At 57.6% G+C, this 18,364-nt stretch overlaps 1 protein-coding gene across 2 annotated transcripts in view; it reads left to right on the forward strand.

Annotated features, from left to right (window-relative positions):
- The window catches only part of LOC132390246 (uncharacterized), a 30,405-nt gene extending 12,315 nt beyond the window's left edge, over nt 1-18,090 (forward strand). For both annotated transcript variants that reach the window (XM_059962856.1, XM_059962855.1), the window contains exons 5-8: nt 8,338-8,487; nt 12,517-12,597; nt 14,132-14,344; nt 17,921-18,090. In XM_059962856.1, the coding sequence (XP_059818839.1) occupies nt 8,338-8,487; nt 12,517-12,597; nt 14,132-14,344; nt 17,921-18,037 (561 nt within the window). In that variant the 3' untranslated portion in view covers nt 18,038-18,090. The remainder of the gene's footprint in view (nt 1-8,337; nt 8,488-12,516; nt 12,598-14,131; nt 14,345-17,920) is intronic.
- Nucleotides 18,091-18,364: the final 274 nt, after the last annotated feature.

Raw genomic sequence — 18,364 nt, forward strand, 5'->3', positions numbered from 1 at the left:
GCGAGCAAGGAGGTATTGGTGATGCAGGACAGAGAGGGTGAGGGTACCAGATTGTGGGAGTGTTTTGGATTCAGGACAGAGGTGGTGGGTGTGAGGGAGTGTTGGGGATTCAGGACAGAGGGGGTGAGGGTATGGGATTGAAGGAATGTTGGTGATTCAGGACAGAGTGGGTGAGGGAGTTTTGGGGATTCAGGACGGGGGGTGGGTATGGGAGAGGGAGTGTTGAGGATTCATGATAGAGGGGGTGAGGGTGAAGGAGTGTTGGGGATTCATGATGGAGGGGGTGAGGGTGAAGGAGTGTTGGGGATTCATGATGGAGGGGGTAAGGGTACCAGATTGAGGGAGTGTTGGTGATTCAGGACAGAGTGGGTGAGTGTACGGAAGTGAGGGAGTGTTGGGAATTCATGAAGGAAGGTGTGAGGGTATGGGAGTGAGGGAATGTTGGGGATTCAGGTTGGAGGCGGTGAGGGTGAGCAAGTGTTGGGGATTCAGGACAGAGTGGGTGAGTGTATGGGAGTGAGGGAGTGTTGGGAATTCATGAAGGAGGGTGTGAGGGTATGGGAGTGAGGGAATTTTGGGGATTCAGGTTGGAGGGGGTGAGGGTGAGCGAGTGTTGGGGATTCAGGACAGAGTGGGTGAGGGTGAGGGAGTGTTGGTGATTCAGGACAGAGGGGGTGAGGGAGTGAGGGAGTGTTGGGTATTTAGGACAGAGGGGGTGAGGGTACGGGAGTGAGGGAGTGTTGGGGATTCATGATGGAGGGGGTGAGGGTGAAGGAGTGTTGGGGATTCATGATGGAGGGGGTGAGGCTGGAGGAGTGTTGGGGATTCATGATGGAGGGGGTGAGGGTGAAGGAGTGTTGGGGATTCATGATGGAGGGGGTGAGGGTGAAGGAGTGTTGGGGATTCATGATGGAGGGGGTGAGGCTGGAGGAGTGTTGGGGATTCATGATGGAGGGGGTGAGGGTGAAGGAGTGTTGGGGATTCATGATGGAGGGGGTGAGAGTACCAGATTGAGGGAGTGTTGGTGATTCAGGACAGAGTGGGTGAGTGTACGGGAGTGAGGGAGTGTTGGGAATTCATGAAGGAGGGTGTGAGGATATGGGAGTGAGGGAGTGTTGAGGATTCAGGATGGAGGTGGTATGGGAGGGAGGAAATGTTGGGATTCCAGGATGGAGGGGGTGAGGGTGAGCGAGTGTTGGGGATTCAGGACAGAATGGGTGAGGGTGAGGGGGTGAGGGTCAGGGAGTGAGGGAGTTTTGGGGATTCAGGACAGAGGAGATGAGGGTGAGGGAGTGAGGGAGTGTTGGTGATTCAGGACGGGGGGGTGAGGGTATGTGAGGGAGGGAGTGTTGGGGATTCAGGACGGGGGGGGTGAGAGTGAGGGAGTGTTGGTGATTCAGGTTGGAGGGGGTGAGGGAGTGTTGGGGATTCAGGACGGGGGGGTGAGAGTGAGGGAGTGTTGGTGATTCAGGTTGGAGGGGGTGAGGGAGTGTTGGGGATTCAGGACGGGGGGGGTGAAGGTATGTGAGGGAGGGAGTGTTGGGGATTCAGGACGGGGGGGGGGTGAAGGTATGTGAGGGAGGGAGTGTTGGGGATTCAGGTTGGAGGGGGTGAGGGAGTGTTGGGGATTCAGGACGGGGGGGTTGAGGGTATGGGAGTGAGGGAGTGTTGGGGATTCAGGACGGGGGGGTTGAGGGTATGGGAGTGAGGGAGTGTTGGGGATTCAGGTTGGAGGGGGTGAGGGAGTGTTGGGGATTCAGGACGGGGGGGTGAGGGTATTGGGGATTCAGGACAGGGGGGTGAAGGTATGGGAGTGAGGGAGTGTTGGGGATTCAGGACGGGGGGGTGAGGGTGTTGGGGATTCAGGATGGGGGGGTGAGGGAGTGTTGGGGATTCAGGACGTGGGGGTGAAGGTATGTGAGGGAGGGAGTGTTGGGGATTCAGGACGGGGGGGTGAGGGTATGGGTGTGAGGGAGTGTTGGTGATTCAGGTTGGAGGGGGTGAGGGTATGGGAGTGAGGGAGTGTTGGGGATTCAGGTTGGAGGGGGTGAGGGAGTGTTGGGGATTCAGGACGGGGGGGTGAGGATATTGGGGATTCAGGACGGGAGTGAAGGTATGGGAGTGAGGGAGTGTTGGGGATTCAGGACGGGGGGGTGAGGGTGTTGGGGATTCAGGATGGGGGGGTGAGGGTATGGGAGTGAGGGAGTGATGGGGATTCAGGACGGGGGGGGGTGAGGGTGTTGGGGATTCAGGACGGGGGGTGAGGGAGTGTTGGGGATTCAGGACGTGGGGGTGAAGGTATGTGAGGGAGGGAGTGTTGGGGATTCAGGACGGGGGGGTGAGGGTATGGGTGTGAGGGAGTGTTGGTGATTCAGGTTGGAGGGGGTGAGGGAGTGTTGGGGATTCAGGTTGGAGGGGGTGAGGGTATGGGAGTGAGGGAGTGTTGGGGATTCAGGACGGGGGGGTGAGGGTGTTGGGGATTCAGGACGGGGGGGTGAAGGTATGTGAGGGAGGGAGTGTTGGGGATTCAGGACGGGGGGGTGAGGGTGTTGGGGATTCAGGACAGGGGGGTGAAGGTATGGGAGTGAGGGAGTGTTGGGGATTCAGGACGGGGGGGGTGAGGGTGTTGGGGATTCAGGATGGGGAGGTCAGGGTATGGGAGTGAGGGAGTGTTGGGGATTCAGGACGGGGGGTGAGGGAGTGTCGGGGATTCAGGACGGGGGGGTGAAGGTATGGGAATGAGGGAGTGTTGGGGATTCAGGACGGGGGGGTGAGGGAGTGTTGGGGATTCAGGACGGGGGGGTGAGGGTATGGGTGTGAGGGAGTGTTGCTGATTCAGGTTGGAGGGGGTGAGGGAGTGTTGGGGATTCAGGTTGGAGGGGGTGAGGGAGTGTTGGGGATTCAGGTTGGAGGGGGTGAGGGTATGGGAGTGAGGGAGTGTTGGGGATTCAGGACGGGGGGGTGAGGGTGTTGGGGATTCAGGACGGGGGGGTGAGGGTGTTGGGGATTCAGGACGGGGGGGTGAAGGTATGTGAGGGAGGGAGTGTTGGGGATTCAGGACGGGGGGGGGTGAAGGTATGTGAGGGAGGGAGTGTTGGGGATTCAGGAGGGGGGGTGAGGGAGGGTTGGGGATTCAGGACGGGGGGGTGAGGGAGTGTTGGGGATTCAGGTTGGAGGGGGTGAGGGAGTGTTGGGGATTCAGGACGGGGGGGTGAGGGTATGGGAGTGAGGGAGTGTTGGGGATTCAGGACGGGGGGGTGAGGGAGTGTTGGGGATTCAGGTTGGAGGGGGTGAGGGAGTGTTGGGGATTCAGGGCGGGGGGGTGAGGTTGTTGGGGATTCAGGACGGGGGGGTGAGGGAGTGAGGGAGTGTTGGGGATTCAGGACGGGGGGTGAGGGTATGGGAGTGAGGAAGTGTTGGGGATTCAGGTTGGAGGGGGTGAGGGAGTGTTGGGGATTCAGGACGGGGGGGTGAGGGTATGGGAGTGAGGGAGTGTTGGGGATTCAGGTTGGAGGGGGTGAGGGAGTGTTGGGGATTCAGGTTGGAGGGGGTGAGGGAGTGTTGGGGATTCAGGACGGGGGGGTGAGGGAGTGAGGGAGTGTTGGGGATTCAGGACAGAGGGGGTGAGGGAGTGAGGGAGTGTTGGGGATTCAGGTTGGAGGGGGTGAGGGAGTGTTGGGGATTCAGGACGGGGGGGTGAAGGTATGTGAGGGAGGGAGTGTTGGGGATTCAGGACGGGGGGGGGGTGAAGGTATGTGAGGGAGGGAGTGTTGGGGATTCAGGAGGGGGGGTGAGGGAGGGTTGGGGATTCAGGACGGGGGGGTGAGGGAGTGTTGAGGATTCAGGTTGGAGGGGGTGAGGGAGTGTTGGGGATTCAGGTTGGAGGGGGTGAGGGTATGGGAGTGAGGGAGTGTTGGGGATTCAGGACGGGGGGGGTGAGGGTGTTGGGGATTCAGGACGGGGGGTGAAGGTATGTGAGGGAGGGAGTGTTCGGGATTCAGGACGCGGGGGTGAGGGTATGGGAGTGAGGGAGTGTTGGTGTTTCAGGTTGGAGGGCGTGAGGGAGTGTTGGTGATTCAGGACAGGGGGGTGAAGGTATGTGAGGGAGGGAGTGTTGGGGATTCAGGACGGGGGGGTGAGGGAGGGTTGGGGATTCAGGACGGGGGGGTGAGGGAGTGTTGGGGATTCAGGACAGGGGGGTGAAAGTATGTGAGGGAGGGAGTGTTGGGGATTCAGGACGGGGGGTGAGGGAGGGTTGGGGATTCAGGACGGGGGAGTGAAGGTATGTGAGGGAGGGAGTGTTGGGGATTCAGGACGGGGGGGTGAGGGAGGGTTGGGGATTCAGGACGGGGGGGTGAGGGAGGGTTGGGGATTCAGGACGGGGGGGTGAGGGAGGGTTGGGGATTCAGGACGGGGGGGTGAGGGAGTGTTGGGGATTCAGTACGGGGGGGTGAGGGAGGGTTGGGGATTCAGGACGGGGGGTGAGGGAGTGTTGGGGATTCAGGTTGGAGGGGGTGAGGGAGTGTTGGTGATTCAGGACGGGGGGGTGAAGGTATGTGAGGGAGGGAGTGTTGGGGATTCAGGACGGGGGGGTGAGGGAGGGTTGGGGATTCAGGACGGGGGGGTGAGGGAGTGTTGGGGATTCAGGACGGGGGGGTGAAGGTATGTGAGGGAGGGAGTGTTGGGGATTCAGGACGGGGGGGTGAGGGTATGGGTGTGAGGGAGTGTTGGTGATTCAGGACAGAGGGAGTGAGGGAGTGTTGGGGATTCAGGACAGAGGGGGTGAGGGAGTGAGGGAGTGTTGGGGATTCAGGTTGGAGGGGGTGAGGGAGTGAGGGAGTGTTGGTGATTCAGGTTGGAGGGGGTGAGGGAGTGTTGGGGATTCAGGTTGGAGGGGGTGAGGGAGTGTTGGGGATTCAGGACGGGGGGGTGAGGGTATGGGAGTGAGGGAGTGTTGGGGATTCAGGTTGGAGGGGGTGAGGGAGTGAGGGAGGGTTGGGGATTCAGGTTGGAGGGGGTGAGGGAGTGTTGGGGATTCAGGACGGGGGGGTGAGGGTATGGGAGTGAGGGAGAGTTGGGGATTCAGGTTGGAGGGGGTGAGGGAGTGAGGGAGTGTTGGGGATTCAGGTTGGAGGGGGTGAGGGAGTGAGGGAGTGTTGGGGATTCAGGACAGAGGGGGTGAGGGGGTGAGGGAGTGTTGGGGATTCAGGTTGGAGTGGGTGAGTGAGTGTTGGGGATTCAGGACAGAGGGGGTGAGGGGGTGAGGGAGTGTTGGGGATTCAGGACGGGGGGTGAGGGTATGGGTGTGAGGGAGAGTTGGGGATTCAGGTTGGAGGGGGTGAGGGAGTGTTGGGGATTCAGGACGGGGGAGTGAGGGAGTGTTGGGGATTCAGGACAGAGGGGGTGAGGGAGTGAGGGAGTGTTGGGGATTCAGGTTGGAGGGGGTGAGGGAGTGTTGGGGATTCAGGACAGAGGGGGTGAGGGAGTGAGGGAGTGTTGTGGATTCAGGACGGGGGGTGAGGGTATGGGAGTGAGGGAGTGTTGGGGATTCAGGTTGGAGGGGGTGAGGGAGTGTTGGGGATTCAGGTTGGAGGGGGTTAGGGAGTGTTGGGGATTCAGGACGGGGGGGTGAGGGAGTGTTGGGGATTCAGGACAGAGGGGGTGAGGGAGTGTTGGGGATTCAGGTTGGAGGGGGTGAGGGAGTGTTGGGGATTCAGGACGGGGGGGTGAGGGAGTGTTGGGGATTCAGGACGGGGGGGTGAAGGTATGTGAGGGAGGGAGTGTTGGGATTCAGGTTGGAGGGGGTGAGGGAGTGTTGGGGATTCAGGATGGGGGGGTGAGGGAGTGTTGGGGATTCAGGACGGGGGGGTGAAGGTATGTGAGGGAGGGAGTGTTGGGGATTCAGGACGGGGGGGTGAGGGTATGGAGTGAGGGAGTGTTGGGGATTCAGGTTGGAGGGGGTGAGGGAGTGTTGAGGATTCAGGACGGGGGGGGTGAGGGAGTGAGGGAGTGTTGGGGATTCAGGACAGAGGGGGTGAGGGAGTGAGGGAGTGTTGGGGATTCAGGTTGGAGGGGGTGAGGGAGTGTTGGGGATTCAGGACAGAGGGGGTGAGGGAGTGAGGGAGTGTTGTGGATTCAGGACGGGGGGTGAGGGTATGGGAGTGAGGGAGTGTTGGGGATTCCGGTTGGAGGGGGTGAGGGAGTGTTGGGGATTCAGGTTGGAGGGGGTGAGGGAGTGTTGGGGATTCAGGACGGGGGGGTGAGGGAGTGTTGGGGATTCAGGACAGAGGGGGTGAGGGAGTGTTGGGGATTCAGGTTGAAGGGGTGAGGGAGTGTTGGGGATTCAGGACGGGGGGGTGAGGGAGTGTTGGGGATTCAGGACGGGGGGGTGAAGGTATGTGAGGGAGGGAGTGTTGGGGATTCAGGTTGGAGGGGGTGAGGGAGTGTTGGGGATTCAGGATGGGGGGTGAGGGAGTGTTGGGGATTCAGGACGGGGGGGTGAAGGTATGTGAGGGAGGGAGTGTTGGGGATTCAGGACGGGGGGGGTGAGGGTATGGGAGTGAGGGAGTGTTGGTGATTCAGGTTGGAGGGGGTGAGGGAGTGTTGGGGATTCAGGACGGGGGGGTGAGGGAGTGAGGGAGTGTTGGGGATTCAGGACAGAGGGGTGAGGGAGTGAGGGAGTGTTGGGGATTCAGGTTGGAGGGGGTGAGGGAGTGTTGGGGATTCAGGACGGGGGAGTGAGGGTATGGGAGTGAGGGAGTGTTGGGGATTCAGGACGGGGGAGTGAGGGAGTGTTGGGGATTCAGGACGGGGGGGTGAGGGAGTGGGAGTGTTGGGGATTCAGGACGGGGGGTGAGGGTATGGGAGTGAGGGAGTGTTGGGGATTCAGGTTGGAGGGGGTGAGGGAGTGTTGGGGATTCAGGACGGGGGAGTGAGGGAGTGTTGGGGATTCAGGACAGAGGGGGTGAGGGAGTGAGGGAGTGTTGGGGATTCAGGACGAGGGGGTGAGGGAGTGTTGGGGATTCAGGACAGAGGGGGTGAGGGGGTGAGGGAGTGTTGGGGATTCAGGTTGGAGGGGGTGAGTGAGTGTTGGGGATTCAGGACAGAGGGGGTGAGGGAGTGAGGGAGTGTTGGGGATTCAGGTTGGAGGGGGTGATTGAGTGTTGGGGATTCAGGACAGAGGGGGTGAGGGAGTGTTGGAGATTCAGGTTGGGGGGGTGAGTGAGTGTTGGGGATTCAGGACAGAGGGGGTGAGGGAGTGAGGGAGTGTTGGGGATTCAGGACGGGGGGTGAGGGTATGGGAGTGAGGGAGTGTTGGGGATTCAGGTTGGAGGGGGTGAGGGAGTGTTGGGGATTCAGGACGGGGGGGTGAGGGTATGGGAGTGAGGGAGTGTTGGGGATTCAGGTTGGAGGGGGTGAGGGAGTGTTGGGGATTCAGGACGGGGGGGTGAGGGAGTGTTGGGGATTCAGGACGGGGGGGGTGAAGGTATGTGAGGGAGGGAGTGTTGGGGATTCAGGATGGGGGGGTGAGGGAGTGTTGGGGATTCAGGACGGGGGGGTGAAGGTATGTGAGGGAGGGAGTGTTGGGGATTCAGGACGGGGGGGGTGAGGGTATGGGAGTGAGGGAGTGTTGGGGATTCAGGTTGGAGGGGGTGAGGGAGTGTTGGGGATTCAGGACGGGGGGGTGAAGGTATGTGAGGGAGGGAGTGTTGGGGATTCAGGACGGGGGGGGTGAGGGTATGGGAGTGAGGGAGTGTTGGGGATTCAGGTTGGAGGGGGTGAGGGAGTGTTGGGGATTCAGGACGGGGGAGTGAGGGTATGGGAGTGAGGGAGTGTTGGGGATTCAGGACGGGGGAGTGAGGGAGTGTTGGGGATTCAGGTTGGAGGGGGTGATTGAGTGTTGGGGATTCAGGACAGAGGGGGTGAGGGAGTGTTGGAGATTCAGGTTGGAGGGGGTGAGTGAGTGTTGGGGATTCAGGACAGAGGGGGTGAGGGAGTGAGGGAGTGTTGGGGATTCAGGACGGGGGGTGAGGGTATGGGAGTGAGGGAGTGTTGGGGATTCAGGTTGGAGGGGGTGAGGGAGTGTTGGGGATTCAGGACGGGGGGGTGAGGGTATGGGAGTGAGGGAGTGTTGGGGATTCAGGTTGGAGGGGGTGAGGGAGTGTTGGGGATTCAGGACGGGGGGGTGAGGGAGTGTTGGGGATTCAGGCCGGGGGAGTGAGGGAGTGTTGGGGATTCAGGACAGAGGGGGTGAGGGAGTGGGAGTGTTGGGGATTCAGCGCAGTGGGGGTGAGGGTGAAATTTGGTGTTGAGCTGATTTCTCCCCCCCCCCGCCAGTTGATCAACATTCTGGAGCCAGCGGACTACGTCAGCAGTGGGAAAGAGCTGCGGCCGGCAGATGGACACAGTCGGCGAGTCTACGCCCTCCGCTTCCACCCTCAGGAGCGACACATCTTTGTCTCAGGGGGCTGGGACGACTCTATTAAGGTGCGGGTGTAGAATCGGAGAGCCCATGAACTCAACTGTCTGTGATGGGACTGGTGTGTGTAACGGGAGTGTCTGTGATGGTGCCGGTGTGTCTGTAACGGGACTGTCTATGACAGGTCCAGTGTGTGTAATGGAATTGTAATGGGGCCAATGTGTGTAATGGGGATGGTGTGTTCAGTGGGACTGTCAGTGATGGGGATGTACTGGGACTGGTGTGTGTAACGGGACTGTGACAGGACTTTTTTGTGTAACGGGTCTGTCTGTTATGAGACTGGTGTGTGTGACAGTATTGTAATGGGGCCAGTGTGTGTACTGCAGACGGTGCGTGTAGTGGGACTGTCTGTGACGGGACTGGTGTGCGGAACGGGGCTGTAATTGGACTGGTGTATAATGGGACTGTCTGTGACAAGACCGCTGTGTGAACGGAACTGTCTGTTATGGGACTGGTGTGTGTAATGGGACTGTAATGTGTCTGGTGTGTGTAATGGGATTGTAATGGGACTGTTTTGTGTAACTGTGGGACTGTGTGATTGTAATGGGACTGTTGTGTGCCCCCTGGTAGCAGCAGAGAAACCGAGGAGCAGATTGGGAGGCAGACTTTGGAAAGGTGTAAAAATAGCAAGGTTGTTATCATATGTGACTTTAACTTCCCTAATATTGATTGGTACTTGATTAGTTCCAAGAGTTTAGATGGGGCAGAGTTTGTTAAGTGTGTCCAGGATGGATTCCTGTCACAGTATGTTGACAGGCCGACTAGGGGGAATGCCATACTAGATCTAGTATTAGGTAACGAACCGGGTCAGGTCACAGATCTGTCGGTGGGTGACCATCTGGGGGACAGTGATCACCGTTCCCTGGCCTTTAGCATTATCATGGAAAAGGATAGAATCAGAGGACAGGAAAATTTTTAATTGGGGAAGGGCAAATTATGAGGCTATCAGGCTAGAACTTGTGGGTGTGAATTGGAATGATGATTTTGCAGGGAAATGTACTATGGACATGTGGTCGATGTTCAGGGACCTCTTGCAGGATGTTAGGGATAAATTTGTCCCGGTGAGGAAGATAAAGAATGGTAGGGTGAGGGAACCATGGGTGACAAGTGAGGTGGAAAATCTAGTCAGGTGGAAGAAGGCAGCATACATGAGGTTTAGGAAGCAAGGATCACATGGGTCTATTGAGGAATATAGGGTAGCAAGAAAGGAGCTTAAGAAGGGGCTGAGAAGAGCAATAAGGGGGCATGAGAAGGCCTTGGCGAGTAGGGTAAATGAAAACCCCAAGGCATTCTTCAATTATGTGAAGAACAAAAGGATGACAGGAGTGAAGGTAGGTCTGATTAGAGATAAAAGTGGGAAGATGTGCCTGGAGGCTGTGGAAGTGAGTGAGGTCCTCAATGAATACTTCTCTTCAGTATTCACCATTGAGAGGGAACTTGATGACGGTGAGGACAATATGAGTGAGGTTGATGTTCTGGAGCATGTTGATATTAAGGGAGAGGAGGTGTTGGAGTTGTTAAAATACATTAGGATGGATAAGACCCCGGGGCCTGACGGAATGTTCCCCAGGCTGCTCCACGAGACGACGGAAGAGATTGCTGAGCCTGTGGTTAGGATATTTATGTCCTTGTTTTCCATGGAAATGGTACCGGAGGATTGGAGGGAGGCGAATGTTGTTCCCTTTTTCAAAAAAGGTAGTGGGGATAGTCCAGGTAATTATAGACCAGTGAGCCTTACGTCTGTGGTGGGAAAGCTGTTGGAAAAGATACTTAGAGATAGGATCTATGGGCATTTAGAGAATCATGGTCTGATCAGGGGCAGTCAGCATGGCTTTGTGAAGGACAGATCGTGTCTAACAAGCCTGATAGAGTTCTTTGAGGAGGTGACCAGGCATATAGATGAGGGTAGTGCAGTGGATGTGATCTACATGGATTTTAGTAAGGCACTTGACAAGGTTCCACATGGTAGGCTTATTCAGAAAGTCAGAAGGCATGGGATCCAGGGAAGTTTGGCCAGGTGGATTCAGAATTGGCTTGCCTGCAGAAAGCAGAGGGTCATGGTGGAGGGAGTACATTCAGATTGGAGGGTTGTGACTAGTGGTGTCCCACAAGGGTCTGTACTGGGACCTCTAATTTTTGTGATTTTTATTAACAACCTGTATGTGGGGGTAGAAGGGTGGGTTGGCAAGTTTGCAGGCAACACAAAGGTTGTTGGTGTTGTAGATAGTGTAGAGGATTGTCGAAAATTGCAGAGAGATATTGATAGGATGCAGAAGTGGGATGAGAAGTGGCAGATGGAGTTCAACCTGGATAAGTATGAGGTGGTACACTTTGGAAGGACAAACTCCAAGGCAGAGTACAAAGTAAATGGCAGGATACTTAGTAGTGTGGAGGAGCAGAGGGATCTGGGGGTACATGTCCACAGATCCCTGAAAGTTGCCTCACAGGTAGATAGGGTACTTAAAAAGCTTATGGGGTGTTAGCTTTCATAAGTAGAGCGATAGAGTTTAAGAGATGCGATATAATGATGCAGCTCTATAAAACTCTAGTTAGGCCACACTTGGAGTACTGTGTCCAGTTCTGGTCGCCTCAGTATAGGAAGGATGCGGAAGCATTGGAAAGGGTACGGAGGAGATTTACCAGGATGCTGCCCAGTTTAGAGAGTATGGATTATGATCAGAGATTAAGGGAGCTAGGGCTTTACTCTTTGGAGAGGAGGAGGATGAGAGGAGACATGATAGAGATGTACAAGATATCATGAGGAATAGACAGAGTGGACAGCCAGCGCCTCTTCCCCAGGGGACCACTGCTCAGTACAAGAGGACATGGCTTTAAGGTAAGGGGAGGGAAGTTCAATGGGGATATTAGAGGAAGGTTTTTCACTCAGAGAGTGGTTGGTGCGTGGAATGCACTGCCTGAGTCAGTGGACGAGGCAGATACACTAGTGAAGTTTAAGAGACTACTAGACAGGTGTATAGAGGAATTTAAGGTGAGGGGTTATATGGGAGGCAGGGTTTGAGGGTTGGTACAACATTGTGGGCTGTACTATTGCTGTACTATTCTATGTTCTATGTAATGGGACAGGTGTGTGTAACAGAAACAGTATGTGTAATTGGACTGGTGTGTGGATCTGGCTTTGCCCCCCCCCCCCCCCCCCCCCCCGTATGCCTGTAATGGGACCAGTGTGTGTAATGGGACTGTCTGTAATGGGGCTTGTGTGTGTAACAGGATTGTAATGGGACTGGCATGTAGAGGAAATGGTATGTGTAATGGGACTGATGTGTGGATCTAGCTCTGGCCCCCTGTATGACTGTAATGGGGCCAGTGTGTGTAAAGGGACTGCAACGGTACTGGTGTGTATAAAGGGCCTATCTGCAATGGGGCTGGTATATATAATGGGACGGGGCAGGTTTGTGTAATGGGCCTCTGTGTAATGGGGCTGGTGTGTGCAACGGGACTGTCTGTAATGGGGCTTTGTGTGTAATTGGACTGTAATGGGGACAGTGTGTGGATTTGGCTCTGGCCACTGTTTGACCATCGGAATTGGGTTTATTATGATGGAGATGTGGTCCATTGTGAAATTTTATGTTTTGCAGCAGTGGTACAGTGCAATATTTACTTTACGGTGTTGCAATAAAAATATGTTAAAACACCAATAAACAGAAATAGCGCCAAGTTAGCGAAATAGTCTTCATGGGTTCAATGTCCATTCATAAATCTGGTAGTGGAGGTGAAGGAGCTATTCCTGAAATGCTGAGTGTGTGCCCTCAGGCACCCATGCCTCCTCCCTGACAGTAGCAATGAGAAGAGGGCACGTCCTGGGTAATGGGGGTCTTTAATGAAAGATACCGCCTTTTTGGGGCATCACTCCTCGATACCTGGGAGGAGCTGACTGGGTTTACATTCCTCTGATCCCGTGCAGTGCCCCTCCCCTCTGCCACCCCATGCCACGGTTCGAGACTGTCTTTGGTAATGGGCGGGGTCCTGCTGCAGACAATGACCGTCGGTGAGTTGACGGATGCCGTGTCTCCTGGCAGGTCTGGGACAAGCGGCTGCCGAGCGAGGCCCGGAAGGTCATCAACGGACCTCACATCTGTGGCCCCGGAATCGACATCAGGGTAGGAAGGGTGGGAGGGCGGTGACATCTGGCGGCTGGGTGGTGGAGGGCAGGGAGGGACAAGTGAGAGGACAGACAGACGAGGGTTGGGCTGATAACCCCGTCTGTTAAAAACGCAGAGTGACAGAGGCCTCGTCTGGGAGAGGATGTCTCTGGTAAGCTGCTGGGCCAGTCGGGGTGATGGGCTGAAGGGCGGAAGAAGATGGAATAATTGTCGGCAAAAGTGCATCATTGCCGTGAGATTGTAGAGAACCAGGTGGTTCACAAAGGGTGACGTGTGGTTGGTACCGTGGGGGGGGACAGCTGGGGAGGGGGGTCGGTACGGGGGGGGGGGGGGACGGCTGGGGAGGGGAGGGGTCGGTATGGGGGGGGACGGCTGGGGAGGGGGGTCGGTACGGGGGGGGGAACGGCTGGGGAGGGGGGTCGGTACCGGGGGGACGGACGGCTGGGGAGGGGGGTCGGTACGGGGGGGGTGTGGCTGGGGGAGGGGAGGGGTCGGTACCATGGGGGGAGCGGCTGGGGAGGGGAGGGGTCAGTACCGTGGGGAGGACGGCTGGGGAGGGGAGGGGTTGGTACCTTGGGGGGGACGGCTGGGGAGGGGAGGGGTTAGTACCTTGGGGGGGACGGCTGGGGAGGGGAGGGGTCAGTACCGTGGGGGGGGATGGCTGGGGTGAGGGGTTGGTACAGGGGGTGCAGCTGGGGGAGGGGTCGGTACGGGGGGGGTGCGGCTGGGGGAGGGGAGGGGTCGGTACCGTGGGGGGGGATGGCTGGGGTGAGGGGTCGGTACCGTGGGGGGGTGCGGCTGGGGAGGGGAGGGGTCGGTACGGGGGGGGGTGCGGCTGGGGGAGGGGAGGGGTCAGTACCGTGGGGGAGATGGCTGGGGGGAGGGGTCAGTACCGTGGGGGAGATGGCTGGGGGGAGGGGTCGGTACCGTGGGGGGGGATGGCTGGGGGGAGGGGTTGGTACAGGGGGTGCAGCTGGGAGAGGGGTTGGTACCTTGGGGGGGACGGCTGGGGAGGGGAGGGGTCAGTACCGTGGGGGAGATGGCTGGGGGGAGGGGTCGGTACCGTGCGGGGGGATGGCTGGGGGGAGGGGTTGGTACAGGGGGTGCAGCTGGGAGAGGGGTTGGTACCTTGGGGGGGGACGGCTGGGGGGAGGGGTTGGTACGGGGGGGGGTGCGGCTGGGGGAGGGTTCGGTACTGGGGGGGGTGCGGCTGGGGGAGGGGAGGGGTCGGTACCGTGGGGGGGGATGGCTGGGGGGAGTGGTCGGTACCGTGCGGGGGGATGGCTGGGGGGAGGGGTTGGTACAGGGGGTGCAGCTGGGAGAGGGGTTGGTACCTTGGGGGGGACGGCTGGGGAGGGGAGGGGTCGGTACCGTGGGGGGGGGGATGGCTGGGGGGAGGGGTCGGTACCGTGGGGGGAGGGGAGGGGTCGGTACCAGTGGTACCACTGAAGGGGGTCAGTGGGGTAAGGAGATGGGGCTGAACTGCTGGAAGTGCTTGGCCCAGTGAGAAACTCTGCTCTTCCTTTGCCAGAACAATAAGATTTTGACCGGCTCCTGGGTTGCTCGTGACGCTCTGCAGATCTGGGATTTCCGGAAATCATCGGCGGAGAAGAACATCCCTTTCCCTTCGGATCAGGACCATGGAGAGTTCATCTACGCGGCCCGCTACTGCACGGGAGACACCGTCATTGCTGGTGGCAGTGGGACCAATAGTGCACAGGTCATCAATATCAGGACAGACACGGTGAGTCCCACCGTCTGGCAGAGCTCGGCCGTCTCGTCTGCTCCACCACTCCGTCCTGCCTTGTCCCCGTAAACTCCGCTTTAAGTATATATGACAAATTGCACAAATTTCTCCTCATCTCTGTTTAAAATGGATGTCCCTGCATTCCGAGTCCGTGTCGTCTTGTCCTTGACCGCCCACTGTGGGAAGCATCCTGTCCAAGTCCACTCTATCCAGACCTTTCGATGTTCGATAGATTTCAGTGAGACCCACCACCATTCTTCTAAAACTCAATGAGGACAGGCCCAGAGCTCCTCACATGTTAACCCCTTCATTCTGGGACAATTCCTCACTTGTGAATCCAGGGAACCGCTGGTTTACCGGCTAACCAGCTTGGACAGTGAGTTTTCTGGTAACCTTGTCACTTGTTTACTGACCGGCTGATTCCTGGGTCACTGGTTCCAGGGCTGCAGATCGGGTTCGGAGCCTGGGAGGGAGGGTCACCCTGAGAGAAGGTTGGTGAGCGTGGACAGATGTCACTTTCTTTCAGAAGGCAACTTAACTATTATTTACGGGACGAAGCAGACACCAAACATTCAGAAACCACTCCGAGTTACACTTGGTTACAGACATTCAGTGCTGAAAATGGCAGGGCAACACAGATGCTGACCATACCTGTGGAGTGTTAAACACTCGACCGCTCGTCACTGCAGCACACCTCCATTGTTTACCCACAGGAATCTGGTCCACAGTCACCCAGAGAGCCTGTGGTGTCTCTGCGCCAGATTTAAACTGTTGTGACTTCATCAAGTAAAAGGCAGTGTGTGGAAAGGCTCCTGACACAGGTTGATCCCCACTCCACAGGTCCCTCGTTACACGGGTCGATCCCCATCTCCACCAGACTCTCATTACACTGTCCATTCCCCGTCTCCACAGGACTCTCGTTACACGGGCCTGACCCCATCTCCACCGGATTCTCGTTACACGGGCCAGTCCCCATCTCCACCAGACTCTCATTACACTGTCCATTCCCCGTCTCCACAGGACTCTCGTTACATGGGCCAGTCCCCATCTCCACCAGACTCTCATTACACTGTCCATTCCCCATCTCCACAGGACTCTCGTTACACGGGCCAGTCCCCATCTCCACCAGACTCTCATTACACTGTCCATTCCCCGTCTCCACAGGACTCTCGTTACACGGGCCAGTCCCCATCTCCACCGGTCACTTGTTACACTGTCCAGTCCGCATCTCCACCGGTCACTCATTACACCAGCCTGTCCCCTTCTCCACCGGACTCTCATTACACTGTCCAGTCCCGGTCTCCACCGGACTCTCATTACACTGTCCAGTCCCGGTCTCCACCGGACTCTCATTACACGGGCCTGTCCCCATCTCCACCAGACTCTCATTACACTGTCCATTCCCCGTCTCCACAGGACTCTCGTTACACGGGCCAGTCCCCATCTCCACCAGACTCTCATTACACTGTCCATTCCCGTCTCCACAGGACTCTCGTTACACGGGCCAGTCCCCATCTCCACCAGACTCTCATTACACAGTCCATTCCCCGTCTCCACAGGACTCTCGTTACACGGGCCAGTCCCCATCTCCACTGGACTCTCATTACACTGTCCATTCCCCGTCTCCACAGGACTCTCGTTACACGGGCCAGTCCCCATCTCCACCAGACTCTCGTTACACGGGCCAGTCTCCATCTCCACCGGGCTCTCATTACACTTTCCAGTCCCCGTCTCCACCAGTCACTTGTTACACAGGCCAGTCCCCATCTCCACCGGACTCTCGTTACACTGTCCAGTCCCCGTCTCCACCGGACTCTCGTTACACTGTCCAGTCCCCGTCTCCACCGGACTCTCGTTACACGGGCCAGTCTCCATCTCCACCGGACTCTCATTACACTTTCCAGTCCCCGTCTCCACCAGTCACTCATTACATGAGCCAGTCCCCATCTCCACTGGACTCTCATTACACTGTCCATTCCCCGTCTCCACCAGTCACTCGATACATGAGCCAGTCCCCATCTCCACCAGACTCTCATTACACTGTCCATTCCCCGTCTCCACAGGACTCTCGTTACATGGGCCAGTCTCCATCTCCACCGGACTCTCATTACACTTTCCAGTCCCCGTCTCCACCGGACTCTCGTTACACGGGCCGGTCCCTGTCTCCACCGGACTCTCGTTACACGGGCCGGTCCCTGTCTCCACCAGACTCTCGTTACACAGGCCGGTCCCTGTCTCCAATGGACATTCATTACACGGGCCGGTCCCTGTCTCCACTGGATGCTCATTACACCGTCCAGTCCCCATCGCCAGTGGACTCTCGTTACACGGGCCAGTCCCCATCTCCACTGGACTCTCATTACACTATCCATTCCCCATCTCCACCGGACCCTCGTTACATGGGCCAGTCTCCATCTCCACCGGGCTCTCATTACAATTTCCAGTCCCCGTCTCCACCAGTCACTTGTTACACAGGCCAGTCCCCATCTCCACCGGACTCTCGTTACACTGTCCAGTCCCCGTCTCCACCGGACTCTCGTTACACGGGCCAGTCTCCATCTCCACCGGACTCTCATTACACTTTCCAGTCCCCGTCTCCACCAGTCACTTGTTACACAGGCCAGTCCCCGTCTCCACCGGACTCTCGTTACACGGGCCAGTCTCCATCTCCACCGGACTCTCATTACACTTTCCAGTCCCCGTCTCCACCAGTCACTCGTTACATGAGCCAGTCCCCATCTCCACCGGACTCTCATTACACTGTCCATTCCCCGTCTCCACCAGTCACTCGTTACATGAGCCAGTCCCCATCTCCACCAGACTCTCATTACACTGTCCATTCCCCGTCTCCACAGGACTCTCGTTACACGGGCCGGTCCCCATCTCCACCGGACTCTCATTACACTTTCCAGTCCCCGTCTCCACCGGACTCTCGTTACACAGGCCGGTCCCTGTCTCCACCGGACTCTCGTTACACGGGCCGGTCCCTGTCTCCACCAGACTCTCGTTACACTTTCCAGTCCCCGTCTCCACCAGTCACTCGTTACATGAGCCAGTCCCCATCTCCACCGGACTCTCATTACACTGTCCATTCCCCGTCTCCACCAGTCACTCGTTACATGAGCCAGTCCCCATCTCCACCGGACTCTCATTACACTTTCCAGTCCCCGTCTCCACCGGACTCTCGTTACACAGGCCGGTCCCTGTCACCACCGGACTCTCATTACACGGGCCGGTCCCTGTCTCCACCAGACTCTCGTTACACAGGCCGGTCCCTGTCACCACCGGACTCTCATTACACGGGCCGGTCCCTGTCTCCACCGGACTCTCGTTACACAGGCCGGTCCCTGTCTCCACCAGACTCTCGTTACACGGGCCGGTCCCTGTCCCCACCAGTCACTCGATACACGGGTCTGCGTTTGTCTCCAGTGGACTCTCATTGCATTATCCAGGTCTGCCCCGAGTAGGACACACATTAAAGGTGTCAATCCCCGCCTGCTCCAGGCACAGCCCTTTGATGGCAGAAGGAAGGATCGGATCCCCAGCGTTGATAATGGATATCCTTGTCCCCAGGTCCTGGGAGAGATCAAGCTACACCAACCTGTGCACACAGTGGAGACTGTCCTGGACGGACGGCAGATCGCAGTGGCTGGAGGTCGGGGAAACTTGCACGTTGCTTATCTGCTGTAGTGTGGCTCTGAAAACTGTCTGTGCATTAGTGAAGTTCTTATTACACGTCTGGAGCAAAATTCTTTTACTTCTTGGTGTTAGCAGAACTATATATCAGAGTGTGAGTGACCGGGTCCCCTCGTCCCCTCGCTCTGTGTGTGAGGGACCGAGTCCCCTCGTCCCCTCGCTCTGTGTGTGAGTGACCAGGTCTCCTCGTCCCCTCGCTCTGTGTGTGAGGGACCGAGTCCCCTCGTCCCCTCGCTCTGTGTGAGTGACTGGGTCTCCTCGTCTCCTCGTCCCCTCGCTCTGTGTGAGTGACCGGGTCCCCTCGTCCCCTCGCTCTGTGTG

This window comes from Hypanus sabinus, unplaced genomic scaffold (genome assembly GCF_030144855.1).
Source record: "Hypanus sabinus isolate sHypSab1 unplaced genomic scaffold, sHypSab1.hap1 scaffold_814, whole genome shotgun sequence".
Lineage (NCBI taxonomy): Eukaryota > Metazoa > Chordata > Chondrichthyes > Myliobatiformes > Dasyatidae > Hypanus > Hypanus sabinus.